The 19,523-nt window shown below is 57.4% G+C and overlaps 1 protein-coding gene across 1 annotated transcript; it reads right to left on the bottom strand.

Moving 5' to 3' along the window:
• Nucleotides 1-929: 929 nt before the first annotated feature.
• On the bottom strand, nucleotides 930-11,306 carry AUP1 (AUP1 lipid droplet regulating VLDL assembly factor; the record flags this gene model as incomplete). The annotated part of the gene is made up of 4 exons (XM_089665756.1): nucleotides 11,225-11,306; nucleotides 6,381-6,483; nucleotides 1,572-1,709; nucleotides 930-1,074 (listed from the first exon to the last, which is right to left on the bottom strand). Coding segments are annotated over exons 1-4 (453 nt in total), but the record flags the coding sequence as incomplete, so codon positions are not given.
• Between the last annotated feature and the right edge of the window lie 8,217 nt (nucleotides 11,307-19,523).

Consider the following 19,523-nt stretch of genomic DNA (forward strand, 5'->3'; position numbering starts at 1 on the left):
TCTGTCCCCACTATAATGTACAGCGCTGAGCAAACCTTCTGCCGCCATATAAATCCTGTATAATAATAATCCCAGGGGGCGGGCCAAGTACATGAGATCCCAGGGGGCGGGCCAAGTACATGAGATCCCAGGGGGGCGGCCAAGTACATGAGATCCAAGGGGGCGGACCAAATACATGAGATACCAGGGGGGCGGACCAAATACATGAGATCCCAGGGGGGTGGGCCAAGTACATGAGATCCAAGGGGGCGGAACAAATACATGAGATCCCAGGGGGTGGGCCAAGTACATGAGATCCAAGGGGGCGGACCAAATACATGAGATACCAGGGGGCGGACCAAGTACATGAGATCCCAGGGGGGTGGGCCAAGTACATGAGATCCCAGGGGGGTGGGCCAAGTACATGAGATCCCAGGGGGCGGGCCAAGTACATGAGATCCCAGGGGGCGGGCCAAGTACATGAGATCCCAGGGGGCGGGCCAAGTACATGAGATCCCAGGGGGGCGGACCAAGTACATGAGATCCCAGGGGGGCGGGCCAAGTACATGAGATCCCAGGGGGGCGGGCCAAGTACATGAGATCCCAGGGGGGCGGACCAAGTACATGAGATCCCAGGGGGGTGGGCCAAGTACCTGAGATCCCAGGGGGCGGGCCAAGTACATGAGATCCCAGGGGGCGGGCCAAGTACATGAGATCCCAGGGGGGCGGACCAAGTACATGAGATCCCAGGGGGGCGGGCCAAGTACATGAGATCCCAGGGGGGCGGACCAAGTACATGAGATCCCAGGGGGCGGGCCAAGTACATGAGATCCCAGGGGGCGGGCCAAGTACATGAGATCCCAGGGGGCGGGCCAAGTACATGAGATCCCAGGGGGGCGGGCCAAGTACATGACATCCAATCTTCTATCGCCATCTACAGGAGAACTCACCGAACTGCAGGAGGCCACCAGGCTGAGGGCGTTGTGATCGAAGTGAGTCCTGTGATTGGATACGTATATCTTCACCGACCAATCCGGAGCTCCGTACTGACTGACCACCAATCCCAGCACCGAGCTCATCACCCGGAGGAGGAACCTACAGAGGAGACCAGAGCATCAAGCGGGGAGTCTGAGGGGCGATGGAGAAGCGGGGAGTCTGAGGGGCGATGGAGAAGCGGGGAGTCTGAGGGGCGATGGAGAAGAGGGGAGTCTGAGGGGCGATGGAGAAGCGGGGAGTCTGAGGGGCGATGGAGAAGAGGGGAGTCTGAGGGGAGATGGAGAAGAGGGGAGTCTGGGGGGAGATGGAGAAGCGGGGAGTCTGAGGGGCGATGGAGAAGCGGGGAGTCTGAGGGGCGATGGAGAAGCGGGGAGTCTGAGGGGCGATGGAGAAGCGGGGAGTCTGAGGGGCGATGGAGAAGCGGGGCGATGGAGAAGAGGGGAGTCTGAGGGGAGATGGAGAAGAGGGGAGTCTGGGGGGAGATGGAGAAGCGGGGAGTCTGAGGGGCGATGGAGAAGAGGGGAGTCTGAGGGGCGATGGAGAAGCGGGGAGTCTGAGGGGTGACTTAGTGACCCCCCCCAGAGCGGGCGACTTACCTGCGTATGAGGGACTCCGGGAGGACGCAGCTCACCAAGAAGACATGAGCGCCAATGAAGAGGCGGAGCAAGAAGAGACACAGACCAATGGGAGTGTAGAGGAGGAGGAGAATGCACATCACGGGGTCAGTCGGGAACCTATCAGACAAATGTGGGCGTTACTTCTGTCACCTGACACCTCCCCTCCATATCCACCAATGACTAACACCCCCCATTACGCCACACCCCCTTCTACACCTCCCAAATTACACCACGCCCCCCAACACTACACAACGCCCCTCACTACACCCCCCAAAAACCAAACCCCCCAAATTACACCACGCCCCCCCACACTACACCCCCCCAAATTACACCACGCCCCCCACCCCCACACTACTCCCTCCAAATTACACCACGAACCCCACACTACACCCCCCCCCAAATTACACCACACCCCCCACTACAACCCCCAAATTACACTATGCCCCCCCACACTACACCCCCCAATTTACTTCACGCCCCATTATCACGGATCCCCCACATGCCACGCCCACAGCGACTAGCTAACCGAGGTGCACACGTGGGGCGGTGACTTGGGGGACGAGGGACTAAAGGGGACTGAACTCTGATATATAATCCGTATATAAGATCAGCCGTGATAACCTTCCACAGCTGCACTACCTCTGCCCACCACCGGGGGGAGACTCCACTCCAATCCAGAGGGCTGACCACACCCCGCACTACCTCTGCCCACCACCGGGGGAGACTCCACTCCAATCCAGAGGGCTGACCACACCCCGCACTACCTCTGCCCACCACCGGGGGGAGACTCCACTCCAATCCAGAGGGCTGACCACACCCCGCACTACCTCTGCCCACCACCGGGGGGAGACTCCACTCCAATCCAGAGGGCTGACCACACCCCGCACTACCTCTGCCCACCACCGGGGGGAGACTCCACTCCAATCCAGAGGGCTGACCACACCCCGCACTACCTCTGCCCACCACCGGGGGGAGACTCCACTACAATCCAGAGGGCTGACCACACCCCGCACTACCTCTGCCCACCACCGGGGGGAGACTCCACTCCAATCCAGAGGGCTGACCACACCCCGCACTACCTCTGCCCACCACCGGGGGGAGACTCCACTACAATCCAGAGGGCTGACCACACCCCGCACTACCTCTGCCCACCACCGGGGGGAGACTCCACTACAATCCAGAGGGCTGACCACACCCCGCACTACCTCTGCACACCACCGGGGGGAGACTCCACTACAATCCAGAGGGCTGACCACACCCCGCACTACCTCTGCACACCACCGGGGGGGAGACTCCACTACAATCCAGAGGGCTGACCACACCCCGCACTACCTCTGCCCACCACCGGGGGAGACTCCACTCCAATCCAGCTGGCTGACCACACCCCGCACTACCTCTGCCCACCACCGGGGGGAGACTCCACTACAATCCAGCTGGCTGACCACACACTGGCAGATACAAATCTTACATACAATCTGGTGCACTGATTAGAGGGGAGGAGCAGCTTAGTAATCACACCCTTCTAGGGCCCCTCCAGTTACCTACAGCCAGAACCCCGATGTTATATTATAATACGATCCAATCTAATCTCTCCAATCCAATCCCTCCGATCCAATCCCTCCGATCCAATCCCTCCGGAGATCTGAGCCCGAGCTTAGATACACAGAAGTCACTAATTAATTTTAAGATTTAATTTCCCGAAAGTGGGCGGGGCACAAAATATGTACAAAGTATAGAAAGTTACAGAAATACAAGAAGACACACAAATGACGTCACTATAAAATAAAAGGGAATAAAACGTTTACCGAGATCTATCCTGCGACTGGAGCCAGTCAGAGTCAGCAATCTGTTGGTCGATCGAACCGGCTCCGTACGAATCACAATGTCCGGGTCCTCAATTTATGGGGATATGGACGTAGGCGGGACATTAGTCCTCAACCAATTGACCCTGGGGGGTGTTCCTGTACCCGCCCACAGGATGTTCTGGGTGCTGACCTGCCCAAGTTCAATTGGGCCAAGACTGGCTTGAAATACCAAGTCGGGGATTGGATTTCCGACACCAGTGCATTGGCCCGATCGTGACAGTACCAAACACCATCCGACTGTCGCCACCCAGCGCCACCTAACCATTCCCTGCATTTTCCTGGCCTTCTACCTAACCCACAAATATGGTTTTTATATACAGATGTGACCCACAGAGTGCCCTATCAGAAGGAAGTATTCTCATCTCTCTGCAACTCATATTTTAGCTTTTATGAGGGAAGAAACATTCCCCTCTGATGTCTGGAGACACTTCCTTTAAACCGAAGGTGACAAAACCTCATTAGCACTTCGATGTCACATCCAGGAAGCCGGGCTTTTCAGCTGCTAATTGATGCCTCTGTGTCTGAGCACCTCTGACTCAATACATCCCTAATGACAATGGAATGTCCCTCCAGTTACCATTACATATTGCTACTGATCACATCTTATCTACTCAAATCTGTACATGTATGTCACATGTATGTTACACCCACCCCCACTACACCACACCACAACACCATACTACCACTACACCACAACCCCACTACACCACACCCCCACTACACCACAACACCATACTACACCCCCACTACACCACAACACCACTACACCACACCACAACACCATACTACCACTACACCACACCCCCACTACACCACAACCCCACTACACCACACCCCCACTACACCACAACACCATACTACACCCCCACTACACCACAACACCACTACACCACACCCCCACTACACACTACACCACACCCCCACTACACCACAAGCCCACTACACCACACCCCCACTACACCACAACACCAAACTACACCACACCCCCACTACACCACAACACCAAACTACACCACACCCCCACTACACCACAACACCATACTACCACAACACTATACTACCACTACACCACACCCCCACTACACCACACCACACCCCCACTACACCACAACCCCACTACACCACACCCCCACTACACCACACCCCCACTACACACTACACCACACCCCCACTACACCACACCACAACACCATACTACCACTACACCACACCCCCACTACACACTACACCACACCCCCACTACACCACAACCCCACTACACCACACCCCCACTACACCACACCTCCACTACACACTACACCACACCCCAACTACACCACACCCCCACTACACACTACACCACACCCCCACTACACCACACCCCCACTACACCACACCCCCACTACACACTACACCACACCCCCACTACACCACAACCCCACTACACCACACCCCCACTACACCACACCTCCACTACACACTACACCACACCCCCACTACACCACACCCCCACTACACACTACACCACACCCCCACTACACCACACCCCCACTACACCCTACACCACACCCCCACTACACCACAACCCCACTACACCACACCACAACACCATACTACCACAACACTATACTACCACTACACCACACCCCCACTACACCACACCCCCACTACACCCCCACTACACCACACCCCCACTACACCCCCACTACACCACACCCCCACTACACCACACCCCCACTACACCCCCCCTACACACTACACCACACCCCCTCTACACCACAACCCCACTACACAACACCCCCACTACACCACACCCCCACGACACCACACCCCCACTACACCCCCCCTACACACTACACCACACCCCCTCTACACCACAACCCCACTACACCACACCCCCACTACACCACACCCCCACGACACCCCTCCTACACACTACACCACACCCCCTCTACACCACAACCCCACTACACCACACCCCCACTACACCACACCCCCACTACACCACACCCCCACTACACACTACACCACACCCCCACTACACACTACACCATACTACACCCCCACTACACCACACCCCCACTACACCACACCCCCACTACACACTACACCATACTACACCCCCACTACACACTACACCATACTACACCCCCACTACACACTACACCATACTACACCCCCACTACACACTACACCATACTACACCCCCACTACACACTACACCATACTACACCCCCACTACACACTACACCATACTACACCCCCACTACACCACACCCCCACTACACCACACCCCCTCTACACCACACCCCCTCTACACCACACCCCCTCTACACCACACCCCCTCTACACACTACACCACACCCCCACTACACCACACCCCCACTACACACTACACCATACTACACCCCCACTACACACTACACCATACTACACCCCCACTACACCAGACCCCCACTACACCACACCCCCACTACACCACACCCCCACTACACCACACCCCCTCTACACACTACACCACACCCCCACTACACCACACCCCCACTACACCACACCCCCACTACACACTACACCATACTACACCCCCACTACACACTACACCATACTACACCCCCACTACACCACACCCCCACTACACCACACCCCCACTACACCACACCCCCACTACACCACACCCCCACTACACCCCCACTACACACTACACCACACCATACTACACCCCCACTACACCACACCCCCACTACACCACACCCCCACTACACACTACACCACACCCCCACTACACCCCCACTACACACTACACCACACCATACTACACCCCCCACTACACCACAACCCCACTACACCACACCCCCACTACACCACAACCCCACTACACACTACACCACACCCCCACTACACCACACCCCCACTACACCCCCCCCCATACCCCCGCAGCACTCACCTGTGCAAGTCCAGCATGGTATCCAGGTTGGGTTGCTCCATCCTGACAACACTGACGATGGGGGATGGGATGACGTTCCCAGCGACTACAACCCGGCCGTTATCTGCTCTGTGATAGAGACCAATGAGATGTCAGCTCTGCTTAACCCCGCCCCCTCACCACCTTCCACATCACCATCTTCATCCCCACCCACTACGTCCTCACCCCTCCAATCATGTCCTTCCATCCTCCGCCCCCTACCTCCTTACCCCTCCAATCATGTCCCCCCATCCTCCGCCCACTACCTCCTCACCCCTCCAATCATGTCCCTCCATCCTCCGCCCACTACGTCCTCACCCCTCCAATCATGTCCCTCCATCCTCCGCCCACTACGTCCTCACCCCTCCAATCATGTCCCTCCATCCTCCGCCCACTACCTCCTCACCCCTCCAATCGTGTCCTTCCATCCTCCGCCCACTACCTCCTCACCCCTCCAATCGTGTCCTTCCATCCTCCGCCCACTACCTCCTCACCCCTCCAATCGTGTCCTTCCATCCTCCGCCCACTACGTCCTCACCCCTCCAATCGTGTCCCTCCATCCTCCGCCCACTACGTCCTCACCCCTCCAATCATGTCCCTCCATCCTCCGCCCACTACCTCCTCACCCCTCCAATCATGTCCCTCCATCCTCCGCCCACTACCTCCTCACCCCTCCAATCATGTCCCTCCATCCTCCGCCCACTACCTCCTCACCCCTCCAATCATGTCCCTCCATCCTCCGCCCACTACGTCCTCACCCCTCCAATCGTGTCCCTCCATCCTCCGCCCACTACCTCCTCACCCCTCCAATCATGTCCTTCCATCCTCCGCCCACTACCTCCTCACCCCTCCAATCATGTCCTTCCATCCTCCGCCCACTACCTTCTCACCCCTCCAATCATGTCCTTCCATCCTCCGCCCACTACGTCCTCACCCCTCCAATCATGTCCCTCCATCCTCCGCCCACTACGTCCTCACCCCTCCAATCATGTCCCTCCATCCTCCGCCCACTACGTCCTCACCCCTCCAATCATGTCCTTCCATCCTCCGCCCACTACCTTCTCACCCCTCCAATCATGTCCTTCCATCCTCCGCCCACTACCTTCTCACCCCTCCAATCATGTCCCTCCATCCTCCGCCCACTACCTCCTCACCCCTCCAATCATGTCCCTCCATCCTCCGCCCACTACCTCCTCACCCCTCCAATCATGTCCCTCCATCCTCCGCCCACTACCTCCTCACCCCTCCAATCATGTCCCTCCATCCTCCGCCCACTACGTCCTCACCCCTCCAATCGTGTCCCTCCATCCTCCGCCCACTACCTCCTCACCCCTCCAATCGTGTCCTTCCATCCTCCGCCCACTACCTCCTCACCCCTCCAATCATGTCCTTCCATCCTCCGCCCACTACCTCCTCACCCCTCCAATCATGTCCTTCCATCCTCCGCCCCCTACCTCCTTACCCCTCCAATCATGTCCCTCCATCCTCCGCCCACTACGTCCTCACCCCTCCAATCATGTCCCTCCATCCTCCGCCCACTACGTCCTCACCCCTCCAATCATGTCCCTCCATCCTCCGCCCACTACGTCCTCACCCCTCCAATCGTGTCCTTCCATCCTCCGCCCACTACGTCCTCACCCCTCCAATCATGTCCTTCCATCCTCCGCCCACTACCTCCTCACCCCTCCAATCGTGTCCTTCCATCCTCCGCCCACTACCTCCTCACCCCTCCAATCGTGTCCTTCCATCCTCCGCCCACTACCTCCTCACCCCTCCAATCGTGTCCTTCCATCCTCCGCCCACTACCTCCTCACCCCTCCAATCATGTCCCCCCATCCTCCGCCCACTACCTCCTCACCCCTCCAATCATGTCCCTGCATCCTCCGCCCACTACCTCCTCACCCCTCCAATCATGTCCCTGCATCCTCCGCCCACTACGTCCTCAACCCTCCAATCATGTCCTTCCATCCTCCGCCCACTACGTCCTCACCCCTCCAATCATGTCCCTCCATCCTCCTCCCACTACCTCCTCACCCCTCCAATCATGTCCCTCCATCCTCCGCCCACTACGTCCTCACCCCTCCAATCATGTCCCTCCATCCTCCGCCCACTACGTCCTCACCCCTCCAATCATGTCCCTCCATCCTCCGCCCACTACGTCCTCACCCCTCCAATCGTGTCCCTCCATCCTCCGCCCACTACCTCCTCACCCCTCCAATCGTGTCCTTCCATCCTCAGCCCACTACCTCCTCACCCCTCCAATCGTGTCCTTCCATCCTCCGCCCACTACCTCCTCACCCCTCCAATCATGTCCTTCCATCCTCCGCCCACTACCTCCTCACCCCTCCAATCATGTCCTTCCATCCTCCGCCCACTACCTTCTCACCCCTCCAATCATGTCCTTCCATCCTCCGCCCACTACGTCCTCACCCCTCCAATCATGTCCTTCCATCCTCAGCCCACTACCTCCTCACCCCTCCAATCATGTCCTTCCATCCTCCGCCCACTACCTTCTCACCCCTCCAATCATGTCCTTCCATCCTCCGCCCACTACCTCCTCACCCCTCCAATCATGTCCCTCCATCCTCCGCCCACTACCTCCTCACCCCTCCAATCATGTCCCTCCATCCTCCGCCCACTACCTCCTCACCCCTCCAATCATGTCCCTCCATCCTCCGCCCACTACGTCCTCACCCCTCCAATCATGTCCCTCCATCCTCCGCCCACTACGTCCTCACCCCTCCAATCATGTCCCTCCATCCTCCGCCCACTACGTCCTCACCCCTCCAATCATGTCCCTCCATCCTCCGCCCACTACGTCCTCACCCCTCCAATCATGTCCCTCCATCCTCCGCCCACTACCTCCTCACCCCTCCAATCATGTCCCTCCATCCTCCGCCCACTACCTCCTCACCCCTCCAATCATGTCCCTCCATCCTCCGCCCACTACCTCCTCACCCCTCCAATCATGTCCTTCCATCCTCCTCCCACTACCTCCTCACCCCTCCAATCATGTCCCTCCATCCTCCGCCCACTACGTCCTCACCCCTCCAATCATGTCCCTCCATCCTCCGCCCACTACGTCCTCACCCCTCCAATCGTGTCCTTCCATCCTCCGCCCACTACCTTCTCACCCCTCCAATCGTGTCCTTCCATCCTCCGCCCACTACCTTCTCACCCCTCCAATCATGTCCTTCCATCCTCCGCCCACTACGTCCTCACCCCTCCAATCATGTCCCTCCATCCTCCGCCCACTACCTCCTCACCCCTCCAATCATGTCCCCCCATCCTCCGCCCACTACGTCCTCACCCCTCCAATCATGTCCCTCCGCCCACTACGTCCTCACCCCTCCAATCATGTCCTTCCATCCTCCGCCCACTACCTCCTCACCCCTCCAATCATGTCCTTCCATCCTCCGCCCACTACCTCCTCACCCCTCCAATCATGTCCCCCCATCCTCCGCCCACTACGTCCTCACCCCTCCAATCATGTCCCTCCGCCCACTACGTCCTCACCCCTCCAATCATGTCCCTCCATCCTCCGCCCACTACGTCCTCACCCCTCCAATCATGTCCCTCCATCCTCCGCCCACTACCTCCTCACCCCTCCAATCATGTCCCTCCATCCTCCGCCCACTACCTCCTCACCCCTCCAATCATGTCCCTCCATCCTCCGCCCACTACCTCCTCACCCCTCCAATCGTGTCCTTCCATCCTCCGCCCACTACGTCCTCACCCCTCCAATCATGTCCCTCCATCCTCCGCCCACTACGTCCTCACCCCTCCAATCATGTCCCTCCATCCTCCGCCCACTACGTCCTCACCCCTCCAATCATGTCCTTCCATCCTCCGCCCACTACCTTCTCACCCCTCCAATCATGTCCTTCCATCCTCCGCCCACTACCTTCTCACCCCTCCAATCATGTCCCTCCATCCTCCGCCCACTACCTTCTCACCCCTCCAATCATGTCCTTCCATCCTCCGCCCACTACCTCCTCACCCCTCCAATCATGTCCTTCCATCCTCCGCCCACTACCTTCTCACCCCTCCAATCATGTCCCTCCATCCTCCGCCCACTACGTCCTCACCCCTCCAATCATGTCCCTCCATCCTCCGCCCACTACGTCCTCACCCCTCCAATCATGTCCCTCCATCCTCCGCCCACTACCTCCTCACCCCTCCAATCATGTCCCTCCATCCTCCGCCCACTACGTCCTCACCCCTCCAATCATGTCCCTCCATCCTCCTCCCACTACGTCCTCACCCCTCCAATCATGTCCCTCCATCCTCCGCCCACTACGTCCTCACCCCTCCAATCATGTCCCTCCATCCTCCGCCCACTACGTCCTCACCCCTCCAATCATGTCCCTCCATCCTCCGCCCACTACCTCCTCACCCCTCCAATCATGTCCCTCCCACCTCCTCTCATTGGCTGTCTGCTCTCTCATGTCCCTCCCACCTCCTCTCATTGGCTGTCTGCTCTCTCATGTCCCTCCCACCTCCTCTCATTGGCTGTCTGCTCTCTCATGTCCCTCCCACCTCCTCATTGCCCGGCCCTGAGGGCGGGGTGCAGTGATTACAGTGATATCAGAGCTCCGCTTATAGGTGATCATTTCCCAGCATTCCTCCTGGGTTTCTGGTCAGTCTGTGTGTAGCTCCGCCCATTGGGAGGAGTCATGTGACCAGAGGCTGCACTGCCACACACAGAACAGGGAAGGACTCCGGAGAGAGTGAGACTGTGAGAGAGACACCCCTCCCCCTCCGCACACTGACCGGCCTACCCCTATCCCCCCCTCGGACACCGCTCCTCTCCCCCCCGAGCTCACCTCTCTCCGCTCCGCCATTCTCCTCACTGACGGGACACCCGACGATTGGTTCATCGCACAGCATCATGGGGGCGGAGACCGCCGGCCGCCACTAGAGGCCCAACCCGCCGCCATCTTCTTGGAGACTTTAGATCCGCCCACATCCGTCCTCCGTGAGACACGCCGAGCTCCGCCCTCTGCGCCGCCATCTTCCCGGAGCCTCAGTCTTTGGTATTCCGAGGAGGCGGGGCGATATTGTTGGCGGGAGAGTCTCCTGTGATAGAAGTGATGAGGTTCGGGGCGTACAGGGCTCCTCCCCACGGCGGGTGTGGGGCGTACAGGGCTCCTCCCAACGGCGGGTGGGGTGTACAGGGCTCCTCCCAACGGCGGGTGTGGGGCGTACAGGGCTCCTCCCCACGGCGGGTGTGGGGTTTACAGGGCTCCTCCCAACGGCGGGTGGGGTGTACAGGGCTCCTCCCAGCGGCGGGTGGGGCGTACAGGGCTCCTCCCCATGGCGGGTGTGGGGCGTACAGGGCTCCTCCCCATGACGGGTGTGGGGCGTACAGGACTCTTCATGGCGGGTGTGGGGCGTACAGGACTCCTCATGGTGGGTGTGGGGCGTACAGGGCTCCTCCCCATGGCGTGTGTGTGGCGTACAGGGCTCCTCCCCATGACGGGTGTGGGGCGTACAGGACTCCTCATGGCGGGTGTGGGGCGTACAGGGCTCCTCCCCACGGCAGGTGTGGGGCGTACAGGACTCCTCATGGCGGGTGGGGCGTACAGGGCTCCTCCCCATGGCGGGTGTGGGGCGTACAGGACTCCTCATGGCGGGTGTGGGGCGTACAGGACTCCTCATGGCGGGTGTGGGGCGTACAGGGCTCCCCATGGCTGGTGTGGGGCGTACAGGGCTCCTCCCCACGGTGGGTGTGGTTGTCGGTGAGTTCCTCAGGGATCCCAGATGGACACATAGCGACCTACCTGACGACTTCTGTCACTGGGTGCAAGGGGGTCACCCCAATACTGATCACGGGGGAGGGGGGTAACCTCAATATGATCACGGGGGGAGGGGTCACCCCAATACTGATCATGGGGGGAAGGTTGTCACCCCAATATAGGTCACAGGGAAGGGGGTCACCTCAATACTGATCACGGGGGAGGGGGGTAACCTCAATACTGATCACGGGGGGAGGGGTCACCCCAATACTGATCACGGGGGGAGGGGGGTCACCCCAATACTGATCACGGGGGGAGGGGTCACCGCAATACTGATCACGGGGAGGGGAACACAGTCCTTCGGGACTCCAGCTGCTTCCACCGCCTGGTTTCTCTGGTGACCCCAAAGCTTGTCGGGGTTTCATCAATCACTTTGGACCAGCAGCCCCCCATTTCCCTACTGACCCTTCCAAGGTGGTGTACATGATTTCCCTCCTGGAGAAGCACTTGGGCCTCACCACTGTGGGAGCGACAGGATCCAACTGCAGCCCCTCAGCCTTCCTGCAAGCCTTCCATAAAACCTCCGATGTGCCCGGCAGGACTTCATCTGCAGCAGGAGCTCCTCCGCCTTCGTCAGGGTGGCAGGACTTCATCTGCTGCAGGAGCTCCTCCGCCTTCGTCAGGGTGGCAGGACTTCATCTGCAGCAGGAGCTCCTCCGCCTTCGTCAGGGTGGCAGGACTTCATCTGCTGCAGGAGCTCCTCCGCCTTCGTCAGGGTGGCAGGACTTCATCTGCAGCAGGAGCTCCTCCGCCTTCGTCAGGGTGGCAGGACTTCATCTGCTGCAGGAGCTCCTCCGCCTTCGTCAGGGTGGCAGGACTTCATCTGCTGCAGGAGCTCCTCCGCCTTCGTCAGGGTGGCAGGACTTCATCTGCTGCAGGAGCTCCTCCGCCTTCGTCAGGGTGGCAGGACTTCATCTGCTGCAGGAGCTCCTCCGCCTTCGTCAGGGTGGCAGGACTTCATCTGCTGCAGGAGCTCCTCCGCCTTCGTCAGGGTGGCAGGACTTCATCTGCTGCAGGAGCTCCTCCGCCTTCGTCAGGGTGGCAGGACTTCATCTGCTGCAGGAGCTCCTCTGCTGCAGGACTGTTGGACAATATGCAGTTCAGTTTTGTACCTTGGCTTCAGGACTGGCATGGAATAATGAGGCCCTTTCTGCAACCTACTGGCAGGGTCTAGCAGACCGTATTAAGGACGCACTAGCTGGAAGAACCATACCCACCACCCTGGATGACTTGAATGTCTTAGTATCCAAATCGATGTCCACTTCCAGGAGCGAGATCTGGAAAGGGCTGGTCCACGTCGGCCCCAGTGGGTTCATTTGTTCCTGTTTTCCATAAAGTCCCTGATGAACTTACCTCTGCTACGGTACCGGCATCTGAAGAGCCATCAGTTAGGCCGAACACACCACTCCACAAGAGCCATCAGGTCGCCTAAGATTGGGTCTATGCCTGTGGGGCTGAAGGTCATATAATTAAGTCCTGTTCTGTCCACTCCGGGAAATTCTTGGGTCTAGGTCACTCTGAGGGAGGTGATCTAGACCAGAACCTGAATTCCGTCACCTTCCCTCAATTTATCATACCTGTCTCCATTCATTGGGCCCTGAACTTGTACCAGGTTTCTGCTTATGTGGACTCTGGGGCAGCCGAGAACTTCATTGACCAATCATTGGCTGTTCCTCTTGTCCCCTTGATGCCCCTGTCAGTATCTGCAGTTGATGGCTCCACCTTGGCCTTAGGACCTCTACGGTTCCGGACCTCCTCCATGACTATGCATGTTGGCGCTCTTCATTGTGAGGAAATCTCCTTCCTGATCCTCCATAAGTCTTCTAGTCCCATCATTCTTGGACTTCCATGGTTGCAGAAACACCCAATCTTTGGTTTTCATATTATAGCTACTGTCCCTATGCACCCTACTGTGTCCTCTGTTCCCTGCCCTGCCCCCGTACACCCTACTGTGTCCTCTGTCCTGTCCCCGTACACCCTACTGTGTTCTCTGTTCCCTGCCCTGCCCCCGTACACCCTACTGTGTCCTCTGTCCTGTCCCCGTACACCCTACTGTGTCCCCTGTCCTGTCCCTGTACACCCTACTCTGTCCCCTGTCCTGTCCCCGTACACCCTACTGTGTCCCCTGTCCTGTCCCTGTACACCCTACTGTGTCCTCTGTCCTGTCCCTGTACACCCTACTGTGTCCCCTGTCCTGTCCCTGTACACCCTACTGTGTCCCCTGTCCTGTCCCTGTACACCCTACTGTGTCCCCTGTCCTGTCCCTGTACACCCTACTGTGTCCTCTGTCCTGTCCCTGTACACCCTAATGTGTCCTCTGTCCTGTCCCTGTACACCCTACTGTGTCCTATGTCCCCTGTACTGCCCCTACACACCCTACAGTGCCCTCTGTCCCCTGTACTGCCCCCACCCTACGTGTCCTCTGTCCCCTGTACTGCCCCCATACACCCTACAGTGCCCTCTGTCCCCTGTACTGCCCCCGTACACCCTACAGTGCCCTCTGTCCCCTGTACTGCCCCCATACACCCTACTGTATCCTCTGTCCCCTGTACTGCCCCCATACACCCTAATGTGCCCTCTGTCCCCTGTACTGCCCCCATACACCCTACAGTGCCCTCTGTCCCCTGTACTGCCCCCATACACCCTACAGTGCCCTCTGTCCCCTGTACTGCCCCCATACACCCTACAGTGCCCTCTGTCCCCTGTACTGCCCCCATACACCCTACAGTGCCCTCTGTCCCCTGTACTGCCCCCATACACCCTACAGTGCCCTCTGTCCCCTGTATTACCCCCGTACACCCTACAGTGCCCTCTGTTCCCTGTACTGCCCCCGTACACCCTACAGTGCCCTCTGTCCCCTGTACTGCCCCCGTACACCCTACAGTGCCCTCTGTCCCCTGTACTGCCCCCATACACCCTACAGTGCCCTCTGTCCCCTGTACTGCCCCCATACACCCTACAGTGCCCTCTGTCCCCTGTATTACCCCCGTACACCCTACAGTGCCCTCTGTCCCCTGTACTGCCCCCGTACACCCTACAGTGCCCTCTGTCCCCTGTACTGCCCCCATACACCCTACAGTGCCCTCTGTCCCCTGTACTGCCCCCATACACCCTACAGTGCCCTCTGTCCCCTGTACTGCCCCCATACACCCTACAGTGCCCTCTGTCCCCTGTACTGCCCCCGTACACCCTAATGTGCCCTCTGTCCCCTGTACTGCCCCCGTACACCCTACAGTGCCCTCTGTCCCCTGTACTGCCCCCGTACACCCTACAGTGCCCTCTGTCCCCTGTACTGCCCCCATACACCCTACAGTGCCCTCTGTCCCCTGTACTGCCCCCATACACCCTACAGTGCCCTCTGTCCCCTGTACTGCCCCCATACACCCTACAGTGCCCTCTGTCCCCTGTACTGCCCCCATACACCCTACAGTGCCCTCTGTCCCCTGTACTGCCCCCGTACACCCTACAGTGCCCTCTGTCCCCTGTATTACCCCAGGTTCCTGTTCTGTACAGCCTGTCTTGCCCACCCCTGTGGCTCTCACCAGACCCTTCATCCCGGAGTTTGGTGTTGGCTCCAGCCCAGCCTCCTGTCTTATGTTCTCCTATTACCCTTCTGAGGCAAATGTTTCCAAGAACTTACATCTGGCAGCTTCCAAGTACAAAGTAGCTGCATATTGTGATCACCGGATGAGACCCAAATTCCTCCGGGTGACAAGGCTTGGCTCTCTACCAAGAATATCCATCTATGGGTACCCTCTATGAAATGTGCTCCTCGGTTCATTGGTCCCTTTACCATCCTCCGCCAGGTCAATCCTGTCACTTTCAATCTTCGCCTCCCTTCACATCTGAGAATCCCTAATGTTTCCATGTTTCTCTTCTGAGACCGTATATCATCAACAGGTTTTCCCGTCCTCATCGTCATCCTTCCCCAATGGCGAGTACCAAGGATCAGTATGAAGTCAAGCAAATCTTGGATTCTAAGTTCATCCGAGGGAAGCTCTTGTATCTAATTGACTGGAAGGGATATGGTCCTGAGGACAGGTGTTGGATTCCTCCTACTGATGGTTCTGCACCCTGTCGGGTGGAATTTTTTCATCAGAAGTTTCCCCCTAAGCCTGGTCCTAAACAAGTGGGGAGACCTTGTAAGAGGGGGGGGCGGTACTGTCACAAGTTGGCCTGAAGCCTCCTGTTTGTATTCTTACCTCCTTGCTGCAGGGCTGCTCCTGATCCCTTTCACGTGTGTGGACTGTCTGTGCTCACCTATGGGCGTCATCTGCTGTTCTCTGGGTTTTATATCCTTCCCTTCCATCACTTCCTGTCCCGCCTCCTTGTCTTCCTGCCTATATAAGACATGCTCAGTCTGGCCCACGTTGTCTGAGGAATGTCCTCGTTGTTGGAGGTCCTGTGTGTTGCTACTGCCTGAATCCTACATTGACTACTTGTGTACCGAACCCGGCTTCATTCTCTGACCTTGTTTGTTTTCCACCTGTCCTAGTCTATCGGATTTCCATTTGTCTCCTCCCATTGTACCCTGCTCCTGCAAATGGTTTCCTCATCCTCAGCTGGGTGTACCTAGGGGCCGCGACCTGGTCCCAGCTTGCTGCAAGTCCATCCCCACCATCAGAGGCTCTGGTGAAGAAGCAGACTGGGGCTTAGACTCCGCACCTTGGGGAACCCTGAGTTGGCGGTCTACAAGGGCTCACTACCACAGGTTCATGACATAATGTACAGCAGAGAAAGAGGGATGGCCACAGGACCAATGGGCCAGCCTCTTTGCCCCTTCTCTGTTGGGGGGGCAGGTCTATCACAGTGTGCCAGTGGCTGATGCCAAAAACTAAGCTACACTTAAGGGGGAGCTCTTGGCCTGTCTTGGGGTGACTGTTGCCATGGGGTGACTGTTGCCTTGGAGTGACTTGCTGCCCAGGCACATTGAATGTATGGTTGGAAATACTGGGCTGGCCAGTCCCAAAGGCATGACCTATTACAGCTGGGCTACAAAATGGAAGGGTTATCTCAGACCATTAGGGTGCTAACCACTGAGCTTTGGACTGGGGGGGGGGCGCTACATGGTAGTGGAGGATCTACTTGGACTAAGGATAGTCTACTCCCAAGTCAGAACTGATGGAGAGGCAGGAATAAGACATCTGGGTGAACCACCTTCATACATGGGCTCTGCTGGCAGTATGGTGACCCCTCTCCATACCAGGGTAGCTGGGAGAGATGGCCCCGTACACAAGACCCTTAAAGTGCTATGCATCCATTGGGATGTGAGGTTGGTGACGGCAACCATTGCCTGGAAAGGACCGCCCTCTGTTCGTGGGTAGAGGATTGGCTGGACAGAATCCATGAGAGATGGCCCCGTACACAAGACCCTTAAAGTGCTATGCATCCATTGGGATGTGAGGTTGGTGACGGCAACCATTGCCTGGAAAGGACCGCCCTCTGTGAGTAGAGGATTGCCTGACCAATTTGACATTTTGGGCCACGTGAGTTGGCTGGACAGAATCCATGAGAGATGCACCGTGGTGTGGAACCCGCTCCCAACATGCCGTGGTAAGACTTGTGATCGGACTGACCCAATGGTGGTGGAAGTCTTATCCCCGATCCAACCAATCAGAACTAGCTGCTCCATATAACCCAGGGCTGAAGGTGAAAGGTGGAACCATTGTGCCTGTAAGAGGGTGAGGGGTGGATGTGCATTGTGAGCCCCCATATGTATCTACAACAGCTCCTTCTATACACCCCAATATCTAGAGCAGCTCGCTCTGTACACCCCATATGTATACCAAGTCCCTCCATACACCCCCGTATGTATACCAAGTCCCTCCATACACCCCCGTATGTATACCAAGTCCCTCCATACACCCCCGTATGTATACCAAGTCCCTCCATACACCCCCGTATGTATACCAAGTCTCTCCATACACCCCATATGTATACCAAGTCCCTCCATACACCCCCGTATGTATACCAAGTCCCTCCATACACCCCCGTATGTATACCAAGTCCCTCCATACAACCCCGTATGTATACCAAGTCCCTCCATACACCCCCGTATGTATACCAAGTTCCTCTATACACCCCCGTATGTATACCAAGTCCCTCCATACACCCCATATGTATACCAAGTCCCTCCATACACCCCATATGTATACCAAGTCCCTCCATACACCCCATATGTATACCAAGTCCCTCCATACACCCCATATGTATACCAAGTTCCTCCATACACCCCCGTATGTATACCAAGTCCCTCCATACACCCCCGTATGTATACCAAGTCCCTCCATACACCCCATATGTATACCAAGTCCCTCCATACACCCCATATGTATACCAAGTTCCTCCATACACCCCCGTATCTATACCAAGTCCCTCCATACACCCCATATGTATACCAAGTCCCTCCATACACCCCCGTATGTATACCAAGTCCCTCCATACACCCCCGTATGTATACCAAGTCCCTCCATACACCCCCGTATGTATACCAAGTCCCTCCATACAACCCCGTATCTATACCAAGTCCCTCCATACACCCCCGTATCTATACCAAGTCCCTCCATACACCCCCGTATGTATACCAAGTCCCTCCATACTACCCCGTATGTATACCAAGTCCCTCCATACACCCCCGTATGTATACCAAGTCCCTCCATACTACCCCGTATGTATACCAAGTTCCTCCATACACCCCCGTATGTATACCAAGTCCCTCCATACACCCCATATGTATACCAAGTCCCTCCATACACCCCATATGTATACCAAGTCCCTCCATACACCCCCGTATGTATACCAAGTCTCTCCATACACCCCCGTATCTATACCAAGTCCCTCCATACTACCCCGTATGTATACCAAGTCCCTCCATACTACCCCGTATGTATACCAAGTCCCTCCATACCCCCCCGTATCTATACCAAGTCCCTCCATACACCCCCGTATGTATACCAAGTTCCTCCATACACCCCCGTATGTATACCAAGTCCCTCCATACACCCCCGTATGTATACCAAGTCCCTCCATACACCCCCGTATGTATACCAAGTCCCTCCATACACCCCCGTATGTATACCAAGTCCCTCCATACAACCCCGTATGTATACCAAGTCCCTCCATACACCCCTATATGTATACCAAGTCCCTCCATACACCCCCGTATGTATACCAAGTCCCTCTATACACCCCCGTATGTATACCAAGTCCCTCCATACACCCCCGTATGTATACCAAGTCCCTCTATACACCCCCGTATGTATACCAAGTCTCTCCATACACCCCCGTATCTATACCAAGTCCCTCCATACTACCCCGTATGTATACC

Source organism: Staurois parvus, unplaced genomic scaffold, assembly GCF_062004578.1.
Source record: "Staurois parvus isolate SC_StPar_1 unplaced genomic scaffold, SC_StPar_1.0 ptg002327l, whole genome shotgun sequence".
In the NCBI taxonomy this organism is placed as follows: Eukaryota; Metazoa; Chordata; class Amphibia; order Anura; family Ranidae; genus Staurois; species Staurois parvus.